Source organism: Marmota marmota, unplaced genomic scaffold, assembly GCF_001458135.2.
Source record: "Marmota marmota marmota unplaced genomic scaffold, marMar, whole genome shotgun sequence".
NCBI lineage: Eukaryota > Metazoa > Chordata > Mammalia > Rodentia > Sciuridae > Marmota > Marmota marmota.
Genome location: NW_026000005.1, coordinates 11,546,196 through 11,565,207, shown reverse-complemented (window position 1 = coordinate 11,565,207; position 19,012 = coordinate 11,546,196). Strand labels below are relative to the sequence as shown.

At 33.0% G+C, this 19,012-nt stretch overlaps 1 protein-coding gene and 1 long non-coding RNA gene across 6 annotated transcripts in view; both read right to left on the bottom strand.

The window, feature by feature from the left end:
• The window catches only part of Gls (glutaminase), a 74,634-nt gene that overhangs the window by 54,726 nt on the left and 896 nt on the right, over positions 1 to 19,012 (bottom strand). For 4 of the 5 annotated variants that reach the window (XM_048808192.1, XM_048808191.1, XM_048808193.1 and 1 more), the window contains exons 2-4: positions 6,091 to 6,187; positions 5,611 to 5,732; positions 941 to 1,070 (exon numbers count right to left, since the gene is read on the bottom strand). In XM_048808192.1, the coding sequence (XP_048664149.1) occupies positions 941 to 1,070; positions 5,611 to 5,732; positions 6,091 to 6,187 (349 nt within the window). Of the gene's footprint in view, positions 1 to 940; positions 1,071 to 5,610; positions 5,733 to 6,090; positions 6,188 to 19,012 lie in introns of those variants that run through there. The other variant, XM_048808195.1, reaches the window with a different exon arrangement.
• On the bottom strand, positions 11,729 to 18,981 carry LOC125618159. The gene is made up of 3 exons (XR_007349406.1): positions 17,106 to 18,981; positions 13,372 to 13,373; positions 11,729 to 11,739 (listed from the first exon to the last, which is right to left on the bottom strand). It is a non-coding gene; the product is annotated as an uncharacterized LOC125618159 (long non-coding RNA).

Sequence of the window (19,012 nt, the reverse complement as noted above, 5' to 3'; positions counted from 1 at the left end):
TGGATGCATGTAGAGTTTCATTATCTAACAAATTAGGAATCAAACAAATAAAAATAAGTAATGGCAATTACACTGAATTATTATCAAGAAGTTATATTACAAAAAAAGCTACCCAAAACTAAAACAAAATAAAACCTTTCAATAAGGAAATTAAATAAAATAGCCTCTATTATTATTTAGAGGATTTATTCATTTTAATGTACTTATTAACAGTGCTGGGGATCCAATCCAGGGCCTTGTACAAGGGAGGCAAATGCTCTGTTTCTGAGCTGTACCTGCTGCCTCTAGAGGATTTTTCCTTTTTCTTTTTTGTGGTGATGGGGATTGAACCCAGGGGCACTCTACCACTAAGCTCCACCCCCCAGCTCTCTTTTATATCTTATTTTGAGACAGGGTCTTGCTAAATTGCCAAGGCTTGCCTCGAATTTATGATCCTCCTGCCTTAGCCTCCTGGGATTACAAGTGTGTGCCACCTTGCCTGGCTTCTAGAAGATTTTTTAAAACTAGAAACATTCTACTTAATGTTCAAAGATACCAGATCTGCAGAAATTCCCAATAAGGTTTTTGTTTACTTAATTAAAAATTTAAAAGGCATCTCATTAGAAAATAAAAGAATTCCTAAACTTAGGCTCCTTTTTCGCAAGAATAGCAAAGTTAAACATTTTAAATATTTAAAAACATTAAGGGGTTGGGGTTGTGGCTCAGTGCACGAGGGAGGCACTAGATTCAACCCTCAGCACCACACAAAAATAAATAAAAATAAAGGTATTGTGTCCAACTACAACTGAAAACAAACAAACATTAAATCCAGCAGCTTGATTTAACTTAAATTTCTTAATTAGCAAAAGACAACTACAATTTTATTCTCTATACCTCAAATTGAGCTGAAAGTATTAATTAAATGACTGGGTTAGGAAAATATCCACACCAAAAATATTACCTTTCCTCCAGACTGCTTTTTAGCACTTTCATATAATTCATCGATGTGTGAGGTAAAAGACATAAAGTCAGGAATGACAAATTTTCTTCTAAAGGCTTGTGTCAGCAAGACAATGTTGCTTTGAACACATCTGTAGAATGTGAGGAAAAAAATTAATAGACTGAGTGCCTTTCAATTATTAATATTTGGTAATAACAGCATTAATTAGGAGAATATTAACCCCATATTTTAAGAAGACACAAATCCATCATTTTATACAACTAAATTCTACAAATTATAGTCTTTCTACATAATTTTCTTTCCTTCTAGAAGTCTTTCATGTAGTTGCTTGTAAGATGAACAGGTTAGAAATAAATTAGATGTGACTAAAAAATGCGTCAAAGACAACATGACAGAGCATTCTAACAGGTCTAAGTACAAGGACCATCTGAAACAAGTTTCTTATTTTACCAGAATAGATAAACATTCAGTATGACATCTGGTTAACAGAAATAAGACTTTAAAATATTATGGATAAGATCCTATTTATTTTTCAATTAAGGAACTTCAGACATAATAGCTTAGTTCCTGTATAACTAGCCCTAGTATTTCACCAAAAAAAATTAAATATTTTGTATTTTAACATTCTTTTTCCAAATTACATTTTGAAAAACTTTTATTTCTAGTTTAAGAGTTGGAGATAAAACATATTTGAATTAGATTAATAAATTAATTCTTCAATGAAATATTTGTTAAAATTCTTATAAAAGTATAATTTTAAATAAAATTTCACATAAAATCATACAATTTTATATTATTTAAATCACAAAAAATGCTAATTACATTATTCTACTCAATGTAAAATTTGTACTACACTGTAGAGTAAAAATGTTTCACCATTAAAAACTCTTTTAAAGCCATGGTAAACCATGTGGATGGAAGGTCATAAAATCTAGTTATTTGAACCAATATTCTGCTTTGATCTAAAAAGGATTTAAGCCAGAAAGTCTGTATGTTAATGTAAACTTAAGAGTTTTGTAAATAGATTACTCTGAGCTTAAGATACTCTTCTTAAGTTTTCTAAGTCTCACTAACTCAATAATAGAATTTCTTAATTGAAAAAGGAAGACTTGCTATACGTGGATGTCAAGCCATAATACCAACTGTGATAAATCTTCAGGATAAACCTTTATAAGGAAATATTAAAGTCAAACCATTAATATGAGAAGTTATTCATTTAACTGTATTCCTCTGGGATGAGTAATGATAATAGCAGCTTCTTTGAGGAAAAGAAAAAATTGCCTTTTGTAAAAAAACAACCAAATTGCAAGTACTAGTCATCTTGTTTAGTCCTCAAAACATCAACACTTTGTAAAGAATTTCCCCACTTCCAAGATAAGAAAATGAGATTCCAAGAGGGTGAATAATGCCCTAATCATAAATGGAGAAATAAAGTAGAAATCCTCAATATTTTTCGCGTTTGATAACTGAGAAATTTTAAAATCTCAATATTTTAATTCAAGCTGTTCTAGATGAAACATCAAATTAAAATTAAAAACCAAATTTCATATTTTAATTATTAATAAAACTCAGAATATATATTCAGCTAGTCAACATAAAATTAACATATAACTGTAAAATAAAATCTTAATGCAAAAGGCTATTGTTTCATTGACAAGAATCTCCCTATTATAAACATTAAAAAAATTATAATCATAAATTCTACTATTAACCTGTGGGTATATTTGTTGACATCCAGAGTTGACAAATATTTACTACTTATATAAATTGATAGTTTCCTTCCAGCTTTAAATGTTAACCTAAGATATATTACCATAACTTTAGTATTTAATATTTAAAATGTTTCATATAGTTTCTAAAATTCAACTTGCAAATATCAAAACTGCAAAGGATATATATACCAAAGAACAACTTTCTCAGAGAAAAACACTAAGATAATTTCTGATCTTAAATTACCTCCATGTCAAATCATACATATGTGTCACTTCTCAAGAAGTTATAAATAAGCAAGTATGGGAAGTATCAAGCAAATTTAAATTATTAACCTACTACAATTTTAAACTAATCAGTACCTTCAACAGGAAGATTTATAATTAATAGTCAGAGACACCTACTTTGGTTTTTGTTTTTTTCCTCTAGCAGGTGGTGCTGACAAAGCTGTAGAAACAGCCTTCCCTAGTATATGACCAACAAATTTTACCTCTCACAAGAGTACCTAACTGTATACTGATGAGTTTCCAAATATTAAGGTTTTTCTTGTCGGTTATTTCAATATAGATTTCATCAACCTATCCAAAAAATTAGAAGTCATGTAAGATGAGTGCTGAAGAAGAGCTGTTTATGCCTTTCAGAAAGTGATATCTTTCTCTCTGCTTTATTCAATTTTCTTATCTGTGAACTGGGAATAGTCACTTTATTTCCCGCTTTACTTAAATATTTATGTTTAACAACTATAATGTGCATCAATGTTCTACAAAACACTTCTCACAAAATTTTTCTTTAGTAAAATAACATAATAATAAACTTTTTTAGAAAACTATAAAATATACAAAATGCAAAAACCGTTCATTCACTTTTTCCAAAATCCAAAAAGACCAAATAATTACTATCATATATAAAAATAATTCCAATATCTAGAAGGTTAAAAAAATGCATGAACAAATAAAGAATTCATTTTCAACACAAAAATTTCTACTTCTATTAGTTTTAAGAATTATTAGCATTAAAGACAATTGACTACATAGATGGGTACAGGCAGTCTCCAACTTTCAAATAGATTATATTCTAAAAAAGGTATTTTAGAAGTCATTTTCCCCGTTTAAAAAAAAAAAAAGATTACATACAAAGACTAAATACATTAACCTACAATGCATTTTAAGTAAAGTCCCTACACTTTTGACTTCAACCAAACTTTCCCACCTTTATAAATGTTATTTCTCTGGGAAAATGAATTCCATGTTTTAACATCTCTTCCCCAACTACAGAGAGGTGAGACAGTTTCTAGCTACACTAGCTAGGTAACTACTTATGATTGAAAACAGAAAAGGAATTTCTCTGGAAATATCACCCTTCCAGGTGACCTGTAAAGGTTACTATTCAGAGGTACAGTCACTTCATTGTAGGAATGAAAAAAAAAATCTTATGCCTATGGCTTGCTTATATATGCCACTAAGCAACTGCTAAGTTGGGAACTGCCCATATTACTTTAAATTATGGTAATTATTATCTTCTAATGTAATAACAGATAGAAAACTAAATGATTGTGGTTTCCTGGCTTCATAATCAGAATATGAAATTGCTTTAAATTTCATATTTAAGCATACCAACATGTTTATAAGACACAAAACATTTTAAACAGTATTAAATGTGTAAAATACTGCTTCCATTTTAAATTCCAAAGCCAGTTTCCCATGATATCCACAGATCTACTTATATCTCTTGAATAACTATGCTCAGAATAAGCCAAAATAACTTCCTAAAAGGCACCCTAATCAAGAGTACTTTACAGAGACAACTCATGAACACTAACAATAATATGTCTTAACGCAAAGGTACAAATATATCTAGAAATAAATTTCTTGTCTCCACAAATTCCTTCTGTAGACTCAAAAATTTCTAACATCAATTGCAAAGTGGACCTATATAAAGTCGATGTGTATAAAGGTCAGCTGAGCTAACAGAACCAAGAACCTCCCAGGGAAAAGAAAAGAATCCAAAACTGTCAGCAGCACTTCCCAGCATGTCAGGACATTTCAGAGAACCCTAGTTAAATACTTATCCCTTTAGATTAGTTAATATTCCAGGATATTCCCAGGAGATTATCTTGGACAAATCATCCAGTTCCCCAAATAAACTTTCAAAGTAGATGCAGAAATTCTTCAGATCCATCTCTACCAAAACCTACATCTTATATAAATACTTTCAGCTTTATGCTAGCTTCCACTCAACTATTAATAGTTTAAAATACTATCTGACTCTTTAGTATCCATTACAAACATGTTGTCCGTTATATCTTCAATAATTAAACTAATAGGAACACATAAATCAAGATAAATAATAAAGACATACAATATAGAATGCCAAATTATTTTCAAGACTTAACTTCCAATACTCAGTCAAGATCTTAAGCTCCAAAGCTGTCTTTAGTTCTTAACTGATTCAAGGAAAATGAAAATTGCCAAAAACCTATGCATTAATACATCTGAAGAAAGGAGGGAAGCAGACAATGCACATATGTACAACTAAGGAATACAGGGCTGTCTGAAGCCCTCTCATTTTATGATGTCATCTAAATCATCTCATGGAAAGAACTAGAAATTATGCTGAGAAAGCCTGCAAGGCATGTAGATGAACTGGAGATCAACATAAGCAACAACAGGACAAAGGATGTGTTCTATTCAAACTAAATGCAATCTCTAGGTAAGATATATTGGAAATATCCATGGCTACATTTCTTACAATAGATTTAAAGAAAGTTTGGTTTTTACCCAGTGTATTATATAGAACCTTAATGTATACCATCACTGTTCTTCAAACAAATGATGTTCTAAACCCCCTTTTTCAGTTACACAGGAAGCAGCACTGGCCTTCAGAGATGCAATTTTGTTTTAAAAGCAAAATCACCATATAGCATAGCAAATCACCATTAAAGGTTTGGCAGAAATTTTTACTTTTTAAAAAGATCTTTGTCTAGCATGACACCATCTGATGTTGTTTGAAGAGTTAATCTTAACATATCCATACACTCTTTCAACCTGGGATCAGACGTTCGCAATCCTGTAGATTTGAGTGCCTGTTTTTAAAAAAACAAGAGCTTGTAAATATATAGTGCAAATAATGTATATGCTTATTCCAACTACAAGTTTTTATTCCTGTACATAAAAACTTCTATTCAAGACTTGAAAATGTATGTGGCATTTGTGTCACTATTACCCACTTTCTGGACAAGTTTCTCATAGTTTCTTTCTTTTTCTTTCACTGATTACCTTGAAACAAGCATGATAAAAATTCGAAAACATAATAAGAGAAACAGTGTCAGTGAGAATCTATATGTCATATGACCTTTAAGACTACATTTCAGTATTACTCTATTACTAATTTAGTACTACTAACTTCTTACAAAGTTAAGATAGAAAAATGTAAAAACTTACTGTAATAAATTTATGAACAGGTATTTTTTCTTGTCCTTCCGCAATTGTATAAAACAGCAAATCTTCCAAGCTAGGTAACAGACCCTGTTTTATTTTACTAAAAGGGGAGGAAAAAATACAAAATTAATCCTTGTGTGAACATTCTAATGGATTTTAACTAAGTATGCTATTAAATAATCATTAAACCAGACTATAGCTGATATATTTTTAAGACTACAGTCATAATAAACACTGATTTACCAAACTCAAATAAGTAGCACTAGAAATCATACTGAAAACAAAATAAAAATGATTCATTAATACACAAAATTTTTTTTTTAATCTCAGGTTTTGAAATCCTGATAACCAACTCTAGTGTGCTAATAACTACCCATCTGTTAAGGTAATAATACCTAGTATTATTGTACTGGATTGTAGTCCAATACAATCACCCAATACTAATTACAGAGTTCAGTAAATGTCCAATTAAGAGTCAACACTTTGGTTAGTTACTCTTTTTAATGTGACAACTATCTTTATTATTCAAATAGTGAACCTGATTGTGAAATCTGGGAGAGACAGCAATTAAGAATTGGATAGTAACTTAAGATCAAGTGCGCAAGTTCTTGAATCCTGGCAGTAATTACAGCTATGTAACCCTAGTGTTATCTGTGTATCTGTGATTCAGTTTCCTCATATGAGAGAGAGGGCTGTTTTGAGGATCAATTGCCTCAGTACATTTAATACCTGTAGAACACTACCTGACAGAGTAAGTACTGAATTGATGGCAGCTATAGTTATTATTTCTAAAGTAATGTAGGTTTGCATATAACAAATCAAATTCCACAGTCATAAAGATTATCAGAAAAAACTGCCATAAATACATTAAAATCTTAATTAACTAAACTAGCATTATAATAAGATAATAAGATTAAGCAAACTTTTAAATAGGAAAGAAAATTTTCTTATCCATTGAAAAGCTTTCAAGTAAGCAAATTATAATGAACCTATTTAATGTTTTCTCTTCTTGGCTAAGAAACTGAAAACATATTTCATTATTCTGAACATCAATGATTATCATAAATATTATAGTACTATTAAAGGATAACAGATCTAAGGTAGACCAATCCCCTCCCCACCTATCATGAGTTATTAAAATGTCTGGGGGAAATACATGTACAATATGTCTATGAATAAAATATTTTGGGAAAGAACTTTACCTGTATTTCAAGAAAGTGGGAGAGAATATGAGAAAGAAAAGAGAATATTCACTTTCTTAAATTTAGAATATAATACAGTCAACTTCAGTCTAATCACAGAAATCATGGCAAGTTTTATAGGAAAATTATGTGCATTATTTTTGTTTTTTTAAAAAAACTGTCACGCAGCATAAATACTGTCAAGATTATGTTTTTGTACTGTTGAAAAAAGCTTTTCCAGATGTCTAAATATTTTCTAGATTACTTAAAGAGTCTATACTAGTCATATACTTTATAAGACCACACATATTCAATTATTTCATAATAGAATTACTTGGCAGAATACTATTAGAGGTCCATATATTTCTATTTTAAAAGATGATGGGAAATAGAATTAGTTCAAGAAACATAATACTTTGTACACACAAACACATATATAATTTCTCCTAAAAGAAATATTAATATTGGCATTAATATCATTAATACTTGTTTTCAAAACTGCTACATCAACTTTCATTTTTAAAGTTAACCACAAAATATATGAATTTCACCCCATATTTTTAAAAAAACTAACACATAGGATTATCATTTTAAAAATTTAATGATGTGCCTGAAAATAAACCCTGAAACAATTTTTGCTCTTAGACAACCTTAAAAAGTACATCTGAAATATTTTAATAACTAAAATTAATTGATCCTTTATGTTCTAGATACTGTGTACTTTAATCCTCCAATGATCTTATGGTGGAGATATTATTATATATTATACAAAATACAGTACAGTTACTAGTACAAACTCAATACACTTATAATTTGTTGAAGAAATGAGTAGCTATATCTCCATTTCACAGATGGAAGAAACAACCTCAGAGACGTGAGAAAACTTCCCCAAGGTTCTACTGCAGCAGAGATGAATTTAAAAACCTCTGTTTCTCTGAATTCAGAGTCCAAACTGTTTACCAATACACTATACTGGTTCTCTCATTAAACTGTTATTATGTTTAAAGGGTACAAACAAGTTTTCTGAATCTTGCACTGATCTAATGCCATTAAACAGAGTCCAATAATACTGATGACCTAATATTTAAAGAAAAAATCGAATTAGCTGTCCAAAAATCAGTGAATAACAAACTATTTACAGATAATGGGTTGGCAGATAAACTTTATAGATAGTGGAAGTTTATCACCTCAAAAAACTGCAGAATAAGCTTTCTACATATTTATCACACCAGTAAATGGTATTTGCTTTGCCTAAAAGCTATGTAAATAAGAAAATATACACTTCTTTAGCCTATGGTACATAGTGCAAAAAATAAAAATAAAATGACCATGTTATTGCCATAACTACAAAAAAAAGGTAAATATTTACCTGCTTTTGGTCAAGAAACCAATTTTTATACATAGGAGAAAAAATTTAAGCCATGCCTAAAAACAAATGCTCACCAAATAAACTTCAAAACTGATAAAAATAAATTAATGCCTATCTCAGCATTTTAAAGGTAAGACTCTGATCTGAGAATGAGTTAGCTTCAATAGTCTGGTAAACAAGTAGAATGCAAATATTGCCGCTAACTTTTAAAAATCTTTCTTGTTTTACTCCTTTTTCCTCTCCCCAAATTTAATGTCTTTATGTCTTCACAATTCATGTATTTAACTTTTAAAATTCAAAGGCTAAAACCATAGCTTCTAGACACTGTGCAGTAATTAGGAAATCTCTCAGAAGTATTTTTTTTTTTTTGAGGGGAGGTGGGGGATTGAACCCAGGGATGCTTAATCACTGAGCCACATCCCCAGTCCTTTTTTAAATTTTGAGACAGGGTCTCACTGAATTTCTCAGAGTCTCACTAAAAGTTGCTGAGGCTTCTGCCTCAATCCTTCTGCCTCAGCCTTCCAAGCCATTGAGATTACAGATATGTACCACCGCACCCAGCGTATTTAAGCTTTAATGACAAAAAATAGATTACAGCGGGCTTTGAAACTCTATCATCAAAAATAACTGATGAGTCCAATGTGCCCTACAGGATTCTGTTCATGTCATAACATAAAATGGCCATGACACTTAATAATTAAAATAGAATATACACAAGACAAGTAAATTCAATGAAAAAAATCCTGTTTCACACGTTTTCATTCCTCTTTTGTTCTTTCTTATTTGTTAGTTTCTGCCTTTAAGATCCTTTCACCATCACATTGTTCCCTCTTTTACCTATCCTTCCCCTCCATTAGCCTAAAAAAACCCACAGCCTATCTGAGCACAGTGGCACAATCCTGTAGTCCCAACAACTTAGGAGACTGAGACAGGAGGATGGCAAGTCTCAGGCCAGCCTGGGCAACTTAGTGAGACCTTGCCTCAAAAGCAAACACTAAAAAGGGCTGAGAGTGTAGTTCAGTGGTGAAGTGCTCCTGGGTTCAATCCATAGTGTCTCTTTCTCTCTCTCTCAGTGTGTGTGTGTGTGTGTTGCGTGTGTCTCCCACACACACATGCACACAAAGAATGAAAGAGAGGAGGGAGGGAAGGATGAGCCTAGTAAGGTTACTGTCTAGAGAGATAAGTAATGTGACAAGTACTGTGGTAGAAATATAACACTGGCAGTACAGGAGATGCCTTTAATTTTGGTTTGACTGGTGAAGGGGTATAAAAGAAAGTTCCTAATTTATTATTAGAACAATATTACAAAATCAACCATCAGTTCAAAATCTTGTAGATTAAAGCAAAATTTTTTCTGGGTCTTTTTCTTTTGCAATCCCACAGAACTCTTAAAGCAGTCTACCATAAATATTATAATGTGTTAAATGATCAAAAAAGATCAATTTTTTTCAACTGGAATCTTGAAAATGAGGTCTACTAACTGAATACCAAAAAGAATGCTGATCTTATCTTCATTTAAAAATTATGACCCTTAAAAAGACATTTGGGGGCTGGGATTGTAGCTCAGTGATGGAGCACTTGCCTAGCACATGTGGGGCACTGGGTTCAATTCTAAGCAGCACCACATAAAAATGAAATAAAAGTCCATCAAAAAAAAAAAAAAAAAAAAAAAAAAAATTATTAAAAAATATTTTTTAAAAGATATTTGGGGTTGTCTTTAAATCAGTTTATCATTGAGTTTAGAGTGATCTGATTGGTAACAAATATCCATCAACCATCAGCAAGTTAGCAGATTAAACCTGCCAGTTAAAAGCTGAATTGATAATGGCTGGCCATATAATACTACTGTACATCAGAATGAATTCATGACAAAGTGACAAATTATGTTTTTCAGCCAAGTCATTTTGCCCTAAAGCTAATCACTGATTGAATTTAAAATACAACTCATATCTTCTATGACTTTACTTTAAAAAAAAAAAAAAATGGACTTTTACTTTTTTATCTCTAAACCCTACCAGGTAAATTAAGGTGGGTTATTGTCATGGGTCACAAGTAAAAACAGAGTCTCAAAGTCAAGCAACATGTCCAATGTCATACAACTCTTAAGGAGCTAAACCAGAAGTAGTCCTAGAAAGCTGGTTTGTTCCTAGTCCCAGACTCCAGATGTTCTACCATACCAACTATTCTCAGTTGTCAACACTCCATTTTAATAGGCATACTTGGAGTTCTTTAAGAATATTAAAGACAAGGGTCTTTACTTACTGAAAATTATCTAACCAAAATGCAAATAGGGGATTTACTTAGGTTAAATGACTGAATTATTGTTCTGCCCTGTTAAAATCACATCCTATACAAAGCAAGGATGAGATTATTTTAAATAAAAGTTTTGTTTAGATTGAACTTTACTGAAGAAATTTATTCAATAGCAGGCCACAAAAACTAGCTTGACATGAGGGAGTGGTCAGGATTTCCATAATAGCAATAGCAATTTGTTCAGATGGGCACAAGTTTAGAAGTTTAATCCAGAAAGCAGTCCACCTATTTCAAGTGGGAAGACTAGGACCTGGGCAAATCAGTTCCATTAGTGTCCTGCTCCACAGTCTTTCCAATAAGAAAATCTTGGGGGATAGGATGCAGAGGATCAAACACAGGGCACTTTACCACTGAGTGACATCCTCCATCCTTTTTATTTTGAGACAGGGTCTCTAAATTGCTGAATCTAGCCTCAAACTTGTGATCCTCCTCCCTCAGCCTCCAATCTGGGATTACAGTGTGTGCCACCACACCTAGACCAATTAGAAATTTCTTCAACCAAGTATCCTTCAAAAGTACAAACATTATGTGAATTCTGTCCTGCAATCGCTTTGATACCATTATTTATGACTTATTCAGAATAACTAAAAAATATAAGAAGAAGTTAATAGAAGGCAAATTTCAGCTACACACAAGGAAAGATAAAGCAGCTCTGAAAATGAAATGGGCTGCCTTCTATAGGAGTGGACTCTTGTTAGGGAAGTATTCAATAAGTAAAAACCTGTGTAAGAAAAGAGGAAAAATTTAAAAAGCAGCTAGGAAGATGGGCTTTTAAGGTCTCTTCCAATCCTGAACTCAAAACAGTAGTTACTTCAATGTATTTTGTTAAACTGCCTATACATGAAAAAGGGGTAGGGGGGAAAGATCTATTACTATACGAATTTGATTGGGTAATTTAATGTCTTTGAGTCTTATAAAACATGTAAAGTGGGGTAGAATTAGATGTTCTTTAAAGTCACTTCCAAATCTGACCCTCAGTTTGTTGAGTTTAAAAATGGATGTCTTCATAAATTTCTTTGATAAAGTAAGATCATAAACTTAAGTCACGCTGGACTTATGTACCTTTATTTTACATGTAAACTTAATCATCTAGGTTCATAATTCAAAACCTAAGGTAAGTATTGAATGCCACCATACCCTTAAAAATGGTTAAGATGGTCAATTTTATGTCACATATATTTTATCACACTTTTGTTTAAATAAAAAGCTAATAATTAGGAATGGAAGGTGAGAATGAGGAAGGACTGCTAAATTGGAAACAATGAAGGGCAGGAAAAAGATGCAGTTCCTAATACAAGACAGAAAATTCACATGAGAATAAGCTTAATCAAAACAGGACCAATCAGAATAGGAGACAATTCCTTACAACTTAATATAGAGTAGTGCAGGAATGAAAAATTAGAGCAGGAATTACCACCACCCATCTTTAAATGAAGTTTCATAGAAAGACAACTACATTCTTTATTTACTTATATTGACGGCTGCTTTGTACCTTAGTGGTTGTAAAAGAAACCATAGAGCCCACAAAGCTGCATGTATCAACTATTTGGCCTGTCACAGATAAACATAATATAGTAATGTTTCCTTATAGTAAATGTAAGTTGAACAAGAAATGTTAAACTCTATGTTTTAATGGCAGACAAATACGCATCATTTTCTAAGGAGACTAATAACAAGTACAGTTTTGAACTTTAGAAGTCTAAGGTTTGAGGATAATAGTGAATGATTGGATAATGATAAGCAGAAGTTGTACAAATCCATTCATAATTTGTGACACAATTTTTTCCAACGTAATGGGGCTTACTATTCTTATACAACCAGAAACAGGATATTAGGTCAGCAAACTAGACAACAGAGTAGATTTACAAGTTTAGAATTTCATATATGAGGTTCCTCAGATTTTAGAAGTTGCATCTTTTCCACTATTTTAGAAGTTTCCCACTCATAATGGGAAATCTTAAGAGTTAACTACAAGGAGGCAGGAAATAAAGTGTCCATTTCCACAAACTTCAACTATTAATGTCATTTTGGCTTATTTTGTTCTTTAATTTTTTTTTTAAGCTTAATGTCACTTGAGATCATACTTCATAGAAAATTTTGCATTCTAACATTTGGCTTAATATTCCATTTATTTATATCCCTCAAACCTATCTGTATACATTTGAAAAAAATAGTTAAATGGGAGACTTTTAAAAGAATGTACCATAATTTACTTAACCATCCCATTAATGTTGAACATAATTTTTCCCCCATTTTTCTCCAAAATGCAGAACACTGTACCAAAAATTTTAGGGAATAAAACCTTTTTTTTACACTTGAGCTTATTTTGTTAGCCTAAATTCCTAAAAGGTCTGAATAATTTATAACTTCTTCATACAACTAAAAAATTGCTCTTCAGAAAGCTTTTACTCTTTTAATAACTCCTCCCAAAAAATCAAAGGAAATACATGTCACTCAAAATATTATTATGTTTAATATCTTTAGAAACCTAATTAGAAATTAGACCAAAATGTATTTCCAAGTCCTTAAAGCTATCAACTTTCTATTTGTTACGCAAAATCAACAGTTCTTTCACTACCAACATTTCTTCAGAAATCAGTGAGCAATAATAATGTCATACACCAAGCATAGATACTTCCCAAAGGAAGCCAAGGCACATTAACATTTTTACTTCTACTTTGTTGTAGGTAGTCAGAAAATTGCCAAGTGTAGTCATCAGTCATATGCGCTATTTCATAACCAAAGCAATTTTATACCTGAATAGATTCCAGGGTAAAACTGGAATAACTGTGTCTCTACCTAAAAGTTATGTACCTAAGAGATGCTCATATTTAGTAACTGTATTTAGAAATATCTCTGTTCCCTCAGTTTTCTTAAGCATTCCTTTTACTAGCAGGTAAAAGGCACAGGTAACTATAATCTTCATCTATATAGGATTTAATATTACTGAGTTCCTTCAAGAATGCAAATCCCACAATTTGACTTTCAGTTTCTATAGTCACAATGCTTCACTTCAAATATCACAAGGATAGCTTTTTATTGATTTCTTTCTAATCATTCTTCAAAACCAAAGAAATCTACAAATATCTTCAGAAAAATTTTCAAGGTAACATTTGCCTTTTCCAGACTACAACATACCCACCCCCCTTTGCCCATACATTACTGTCTCATCAAAAAGGTTAAGTTCTATTTGGAAGTCATTTCCTGAGTTAGCTGATTTGGGGAAAGACAAACTTCTATATAAAATAATAAAAAGTCTAAAAACAAGAAGCTAAAATGCAGAAACTAATTTTGCTCTTTCAGTGAACTTCATCCAAATATTAATACAATTAGTGGCATGTAGTTTCTTAATTACAGATCATGCATACAATTATCAATGGCCAATAGAAGCAATGTAAATATTGGACTGCAAAATAATATTATAGTTATTTATACATTTTCATGTGCCATTAAAACAAAACTAAAGGGCTGGGTATATAACTCAGTGGTAGACATGAGCTTAGCATGTGGCAAAGTCCTAGGTTCAATCCTGAACACTGGGGGGGAAAAAAACTAATAACCATGACTTAGAAAAAAATTAATATTGAGGAAATCACAAATAAAATAACTGAAGGGTTAAGAAGACCAGAAATAATCAGATGAACTTTCAACTTGATTTTATTTTAAGTGAACTGCAAGAATGCTTACCTTTACATATTAAACACTGCTATAAGGATCACAAAGCATTTGCCACCTATTTCAAGAGGTTCTTTCTTTCATTTCCCAACTATATTATCCTGTATCTACCAATATCCATATCAACTTCACTATCAGTACTGTCAAATGGACACAATCCAAAGTTTACTGAAATGTTTTAGTATTAAATCTAAGTCTAGAATTCATTTCTCACAACAATGATTTTCTTTTGCCCGCACTTTCCATTTATTAAGGATATGAACTATCAAAATATAAAAGCCATACTATATGAAGCCAACCAAAATCACTTATGTTGCACTTTATACTTAAATTTAAAAGATTTTGCATTACGCTTATTGGCACAATTAGAAATACACTTTCAAATACCAAGACTTTGAACAGATATGCAAAAACAAGTACTGCATAATAGGAATGTATTTTTTTTTAACAGATACTATCAAACTGCCCTTAAAATAAATGATCTAATTTATAATTCTACCAGCAATGCAAGAGGTCTTATTTCCCACCTCTTTGGGATTACTTAAGATCTGAAAATCTTACAGGGGAAAAATTGGCATCGTCATCAGTTTTAATAAAATATTCTCAATCTGCACTACACATGAATTACCTATTTTGTAATGAGTATACATATACTAATATTTTTCCAGCCTAATTACTTTCTTATACAACACTTTTTCTAATTAAAAAATAAAATGTTCAAAGGAAAGGTAATCTAACAATGCCCCTTCATCCCCCTTCCTCTGGCCCTTCCCAAGTATCCTTAACTAAGAAAGAACATATACTTCAAGGATTTACAGGAATTAAGCATGGCCTGCTTGACAGAGAAGATGCGAGCATTATTAAGAAAAAAAAAAATTCATGCAGGTTAATCAAAGCTTCTGAATGTTATAACTTAGTTTGTGAGTTTGCTATAATGTTTCTTCCAATCCATGTTGTTTTTCTGGAAGAATGTATTTTAAATTAAAACTCTAAAATTAACCTCACAAAAGTATGTCAAATAGATTGAATTAGAACAAGGATGGATATGAGGTTACACATTTTAAATCTGATGCCATCAGATATGTGGAGATACATGTGAGAACACAGATTGGATTAAAAGCTGAGGTATTATCCACGCAAAGATGAGAGTCTAAGCTGAAAAAAAGGGATGTGCTGTTTAGAATTTAGATATGTGGTAAAGGAGCAAAAAGGCCTCAGCCTCTATCCAGTGAGGAGCCAAGAAAGCAGACATAACAACTTTTTTCTCCCCGAGTCCCCCAAGTTTCTAGGGATTGAACTCATGGACGTTTTACCACTGAGCTATATCCCCAGTCCTTTTTTAAATTTTTATTTTGAGATAAGATCTTGCTAAATTGTTTAGGGACTTGCTAAGTTGTTGGGGCTGGTTGAACTTTCGATCCTGCTGCCTGTTTCCTGCATCAGTGGAATCACAAGTCGATAACACTGTGAAGGGCCACAATAACTTTTTTAAAAATGAAAACAGCCAAGCAATATTTTTTTTAAGGATAGAATGAATGGTGGTAACAAAATTAAATGAGACACCTGCAGGGAAAACTGAGCAAAGATCACTACACTATTCTATATGATACTAAGATGTTGGTTATATAATTTTAACTTAAATCAGATTAAAGGTGTGTGAAGGAAATGGTACAGTCTAGAGTTCACATCAGTTCAAAGAGTTTGTGGAAAAAAGATAATTAGATAACCTGCTTACATTCTGACACCTTCCACAGTATAAATAAAATTAATATAATATAAAGTCAGAACCAAGGTAAGAATAACTTGCTCCAGTTATATGAACAATGAAATTGCTATGGTTAAGTACTGAATTCACTTCAACCTTATTTACCAGCAAGGCAAAAAGGTAAACAACACAGATCATGTAATTTGAGATGTCTAATAAATTTTCAAGGGAAACTTTTTCTGGAAACTAAAAACAAAAGTTCTCATGTATGAGCCTGAAATTCAAAGGCCAATGTCCTTGACAGGTATTACAATAAATGAAGAAATGTTATTCTCATTTAGTGAATAAACTCTTATATAACTTTTAATATATGTCAAACATTGTTCTAAGTCTTTTACAAGATGGTAACTCATTTCATTTTCACATGGTTCTTTCTGTTAATAACACTACAAAATCTGACAGAGTCCTGAGAGAGAGCTGGCATTCCAGGTGGACTGCTAATTGAGGCTGAGCATTAGAAAAGATAACAGGATCAAATGGAAGCTTACCTCCATAATAAGAGATATGTTTGTCACATAAAGGCAAAATGAAAGGAATCAAAAGAAGAAAGCTACATTTGGAAACAAGACCATTCAAGAAATAGAAATTTAAACCAAATTAAAAGGTTTCCTGACAACCTTGAGACCAGTGCTCTTCACATTTAAGACAGCTGGCATTCACTCTTGAACGAAATCCTTGATTGAAAGCTTTGAGGATTATCATATACCTGAATTACTCCTGACTAGCTCTTTTGGTGGGACATAACATATTCTCCATTCATGAACTTCCCCTTGATATATGGTAAACAAGGTTATCTTACTGGCACAATTCTCCCAGGGCATCTGAGCCTGAGAATTCCCTCCATAGACTGACTTTCTCTTTTTTGAGAAGGGAGAGGAAGAACAGGACAGCACGTTAGACAAAATAGTGTTTTCAAAGTTAGCACTATGAGATGATTTCTTATTAAAAGACAATGAAACTAGAAACTTTTGGGAAACAAACCAAAAGAATGGTTCAATGTCCTGACAAAGGAAAATAAAGGACACTAAAGTCACTGAAGAGGGACAGAACCAAAGATATATATTTTAATAGTAGTTCCCATCCTGCAGTCTTTAAGGATAACTTTTAAAGCTAGCTGCATTTTACATTTCTCTGAAGTTTGGGCACATGTATTCAAACTCTTATTACATGCCTGATAAATCTGATGTTAAAAATAAAATTGAATCCCAGATGAGATTAAGCACACCTATTTTAGTCTTTAAAACATAAGAGAGGTGCAAATTTAACAAAAGTCTAGTCTTTTTACAGAGGAATTTGAGCCATCTAACCCAACACATTAAATAATGTATCTAAGGGCATAAGACTCCTTTGTGGCACAAAAACATTATCACTGAATATTCCACAAATTTTAGCCATCACCAAGTGCTTTTTTGTTTGTTGGCTGGGTTTTAACAACATTTTCAGCCTGGGAAAACAACTTCAACCAGGAATGTTTTAGGGAGGTGTCAACTTCAATTACAGGAAACATTAAACAGGCCTGAGACTGAAATTATAAGAATCACACTTTCAGTTTGATTTAAGGTACTCTGGGGGCTGGAAACAGTAAAAGAAGTAAAAAGGGAGACAAGACCAGTACATATTCTGTCAGGATAAAGTAAAAAAAAAATAGTAGGGTATAAAGAAAGCAAACAAGTAAACGTTTACCCTCTGGGGTCTCAATTTATATTACATGATAAAGGTATTCAGGAAACTGCTTCTCATATTAAGAAAAATTAATTCATTAAATCGCTGCTATAAACATAAAAGATGAGTCAATATCCTATCACAATTAAATCACAAAACCTATTTAGATTTTTCACTGGTAAGTGTTTTACGTCACATTTCATCTTGGCTATTCATCTATTTAAAAAAAAAAGGAAAAGAAAAAGAAAAATCTGTCCATCCCATGAAGAGACCAGACAGGACAAAGTTGGTCCACAGTGCAAACAGGTGGTCTGTGCTGCATGCCTCATCTTCTCCGCCACGTGACCCTATTCCTTCTAATCTCATTTCTGAAACATTATTTCCGGTGGCCCAGATGGCTCTACGAATGCCTGAAGGAGTCGCCCCAGAAGTATTAAGAACACTGCCACATCTGGCTTACAGTAGGATGGTAGAGATCTAAGGAGGGCAGGCCGGGTGGAAATTCGAGCCTGGAAAAGCGACGAGTCAGGAAGGTACAGGCTCTGCTCAACGCACGACTCTTGAATGTCACTCCGTGGAGATATTCGTGTGGCATCACCCACGAAGGGCTGGGCGGGCGGCCAGGTGGTGCAGCCGCGAGCCAGCTCGGGCGCCAAGCACGCGGCAGCGGCCTCTCGGGGCTGGGTGCAAGCCAGGCCAGCCACTCCGGACCCACTGCGTATCCACCCGCGCGACCCGCGCCGGGGGCGGGGAAGGGAAGTGGGAGCCGGGCATAGGGGCGCGGGCGGGGAAGGCGCGGGCGGGGCCGGGCCTAATCAGCATGGCGCAGACGACGCAGGGGCCGACCGGCATCTCTTTTCTTTCCTTTCTCGAACCTCTGCCCCCATCCCACCCGACCGCAGCACCCACCCCCGCCCCCGGGGCCCGAGCCCAGACGAGGGAGGAGGCCCACCCTCAGTC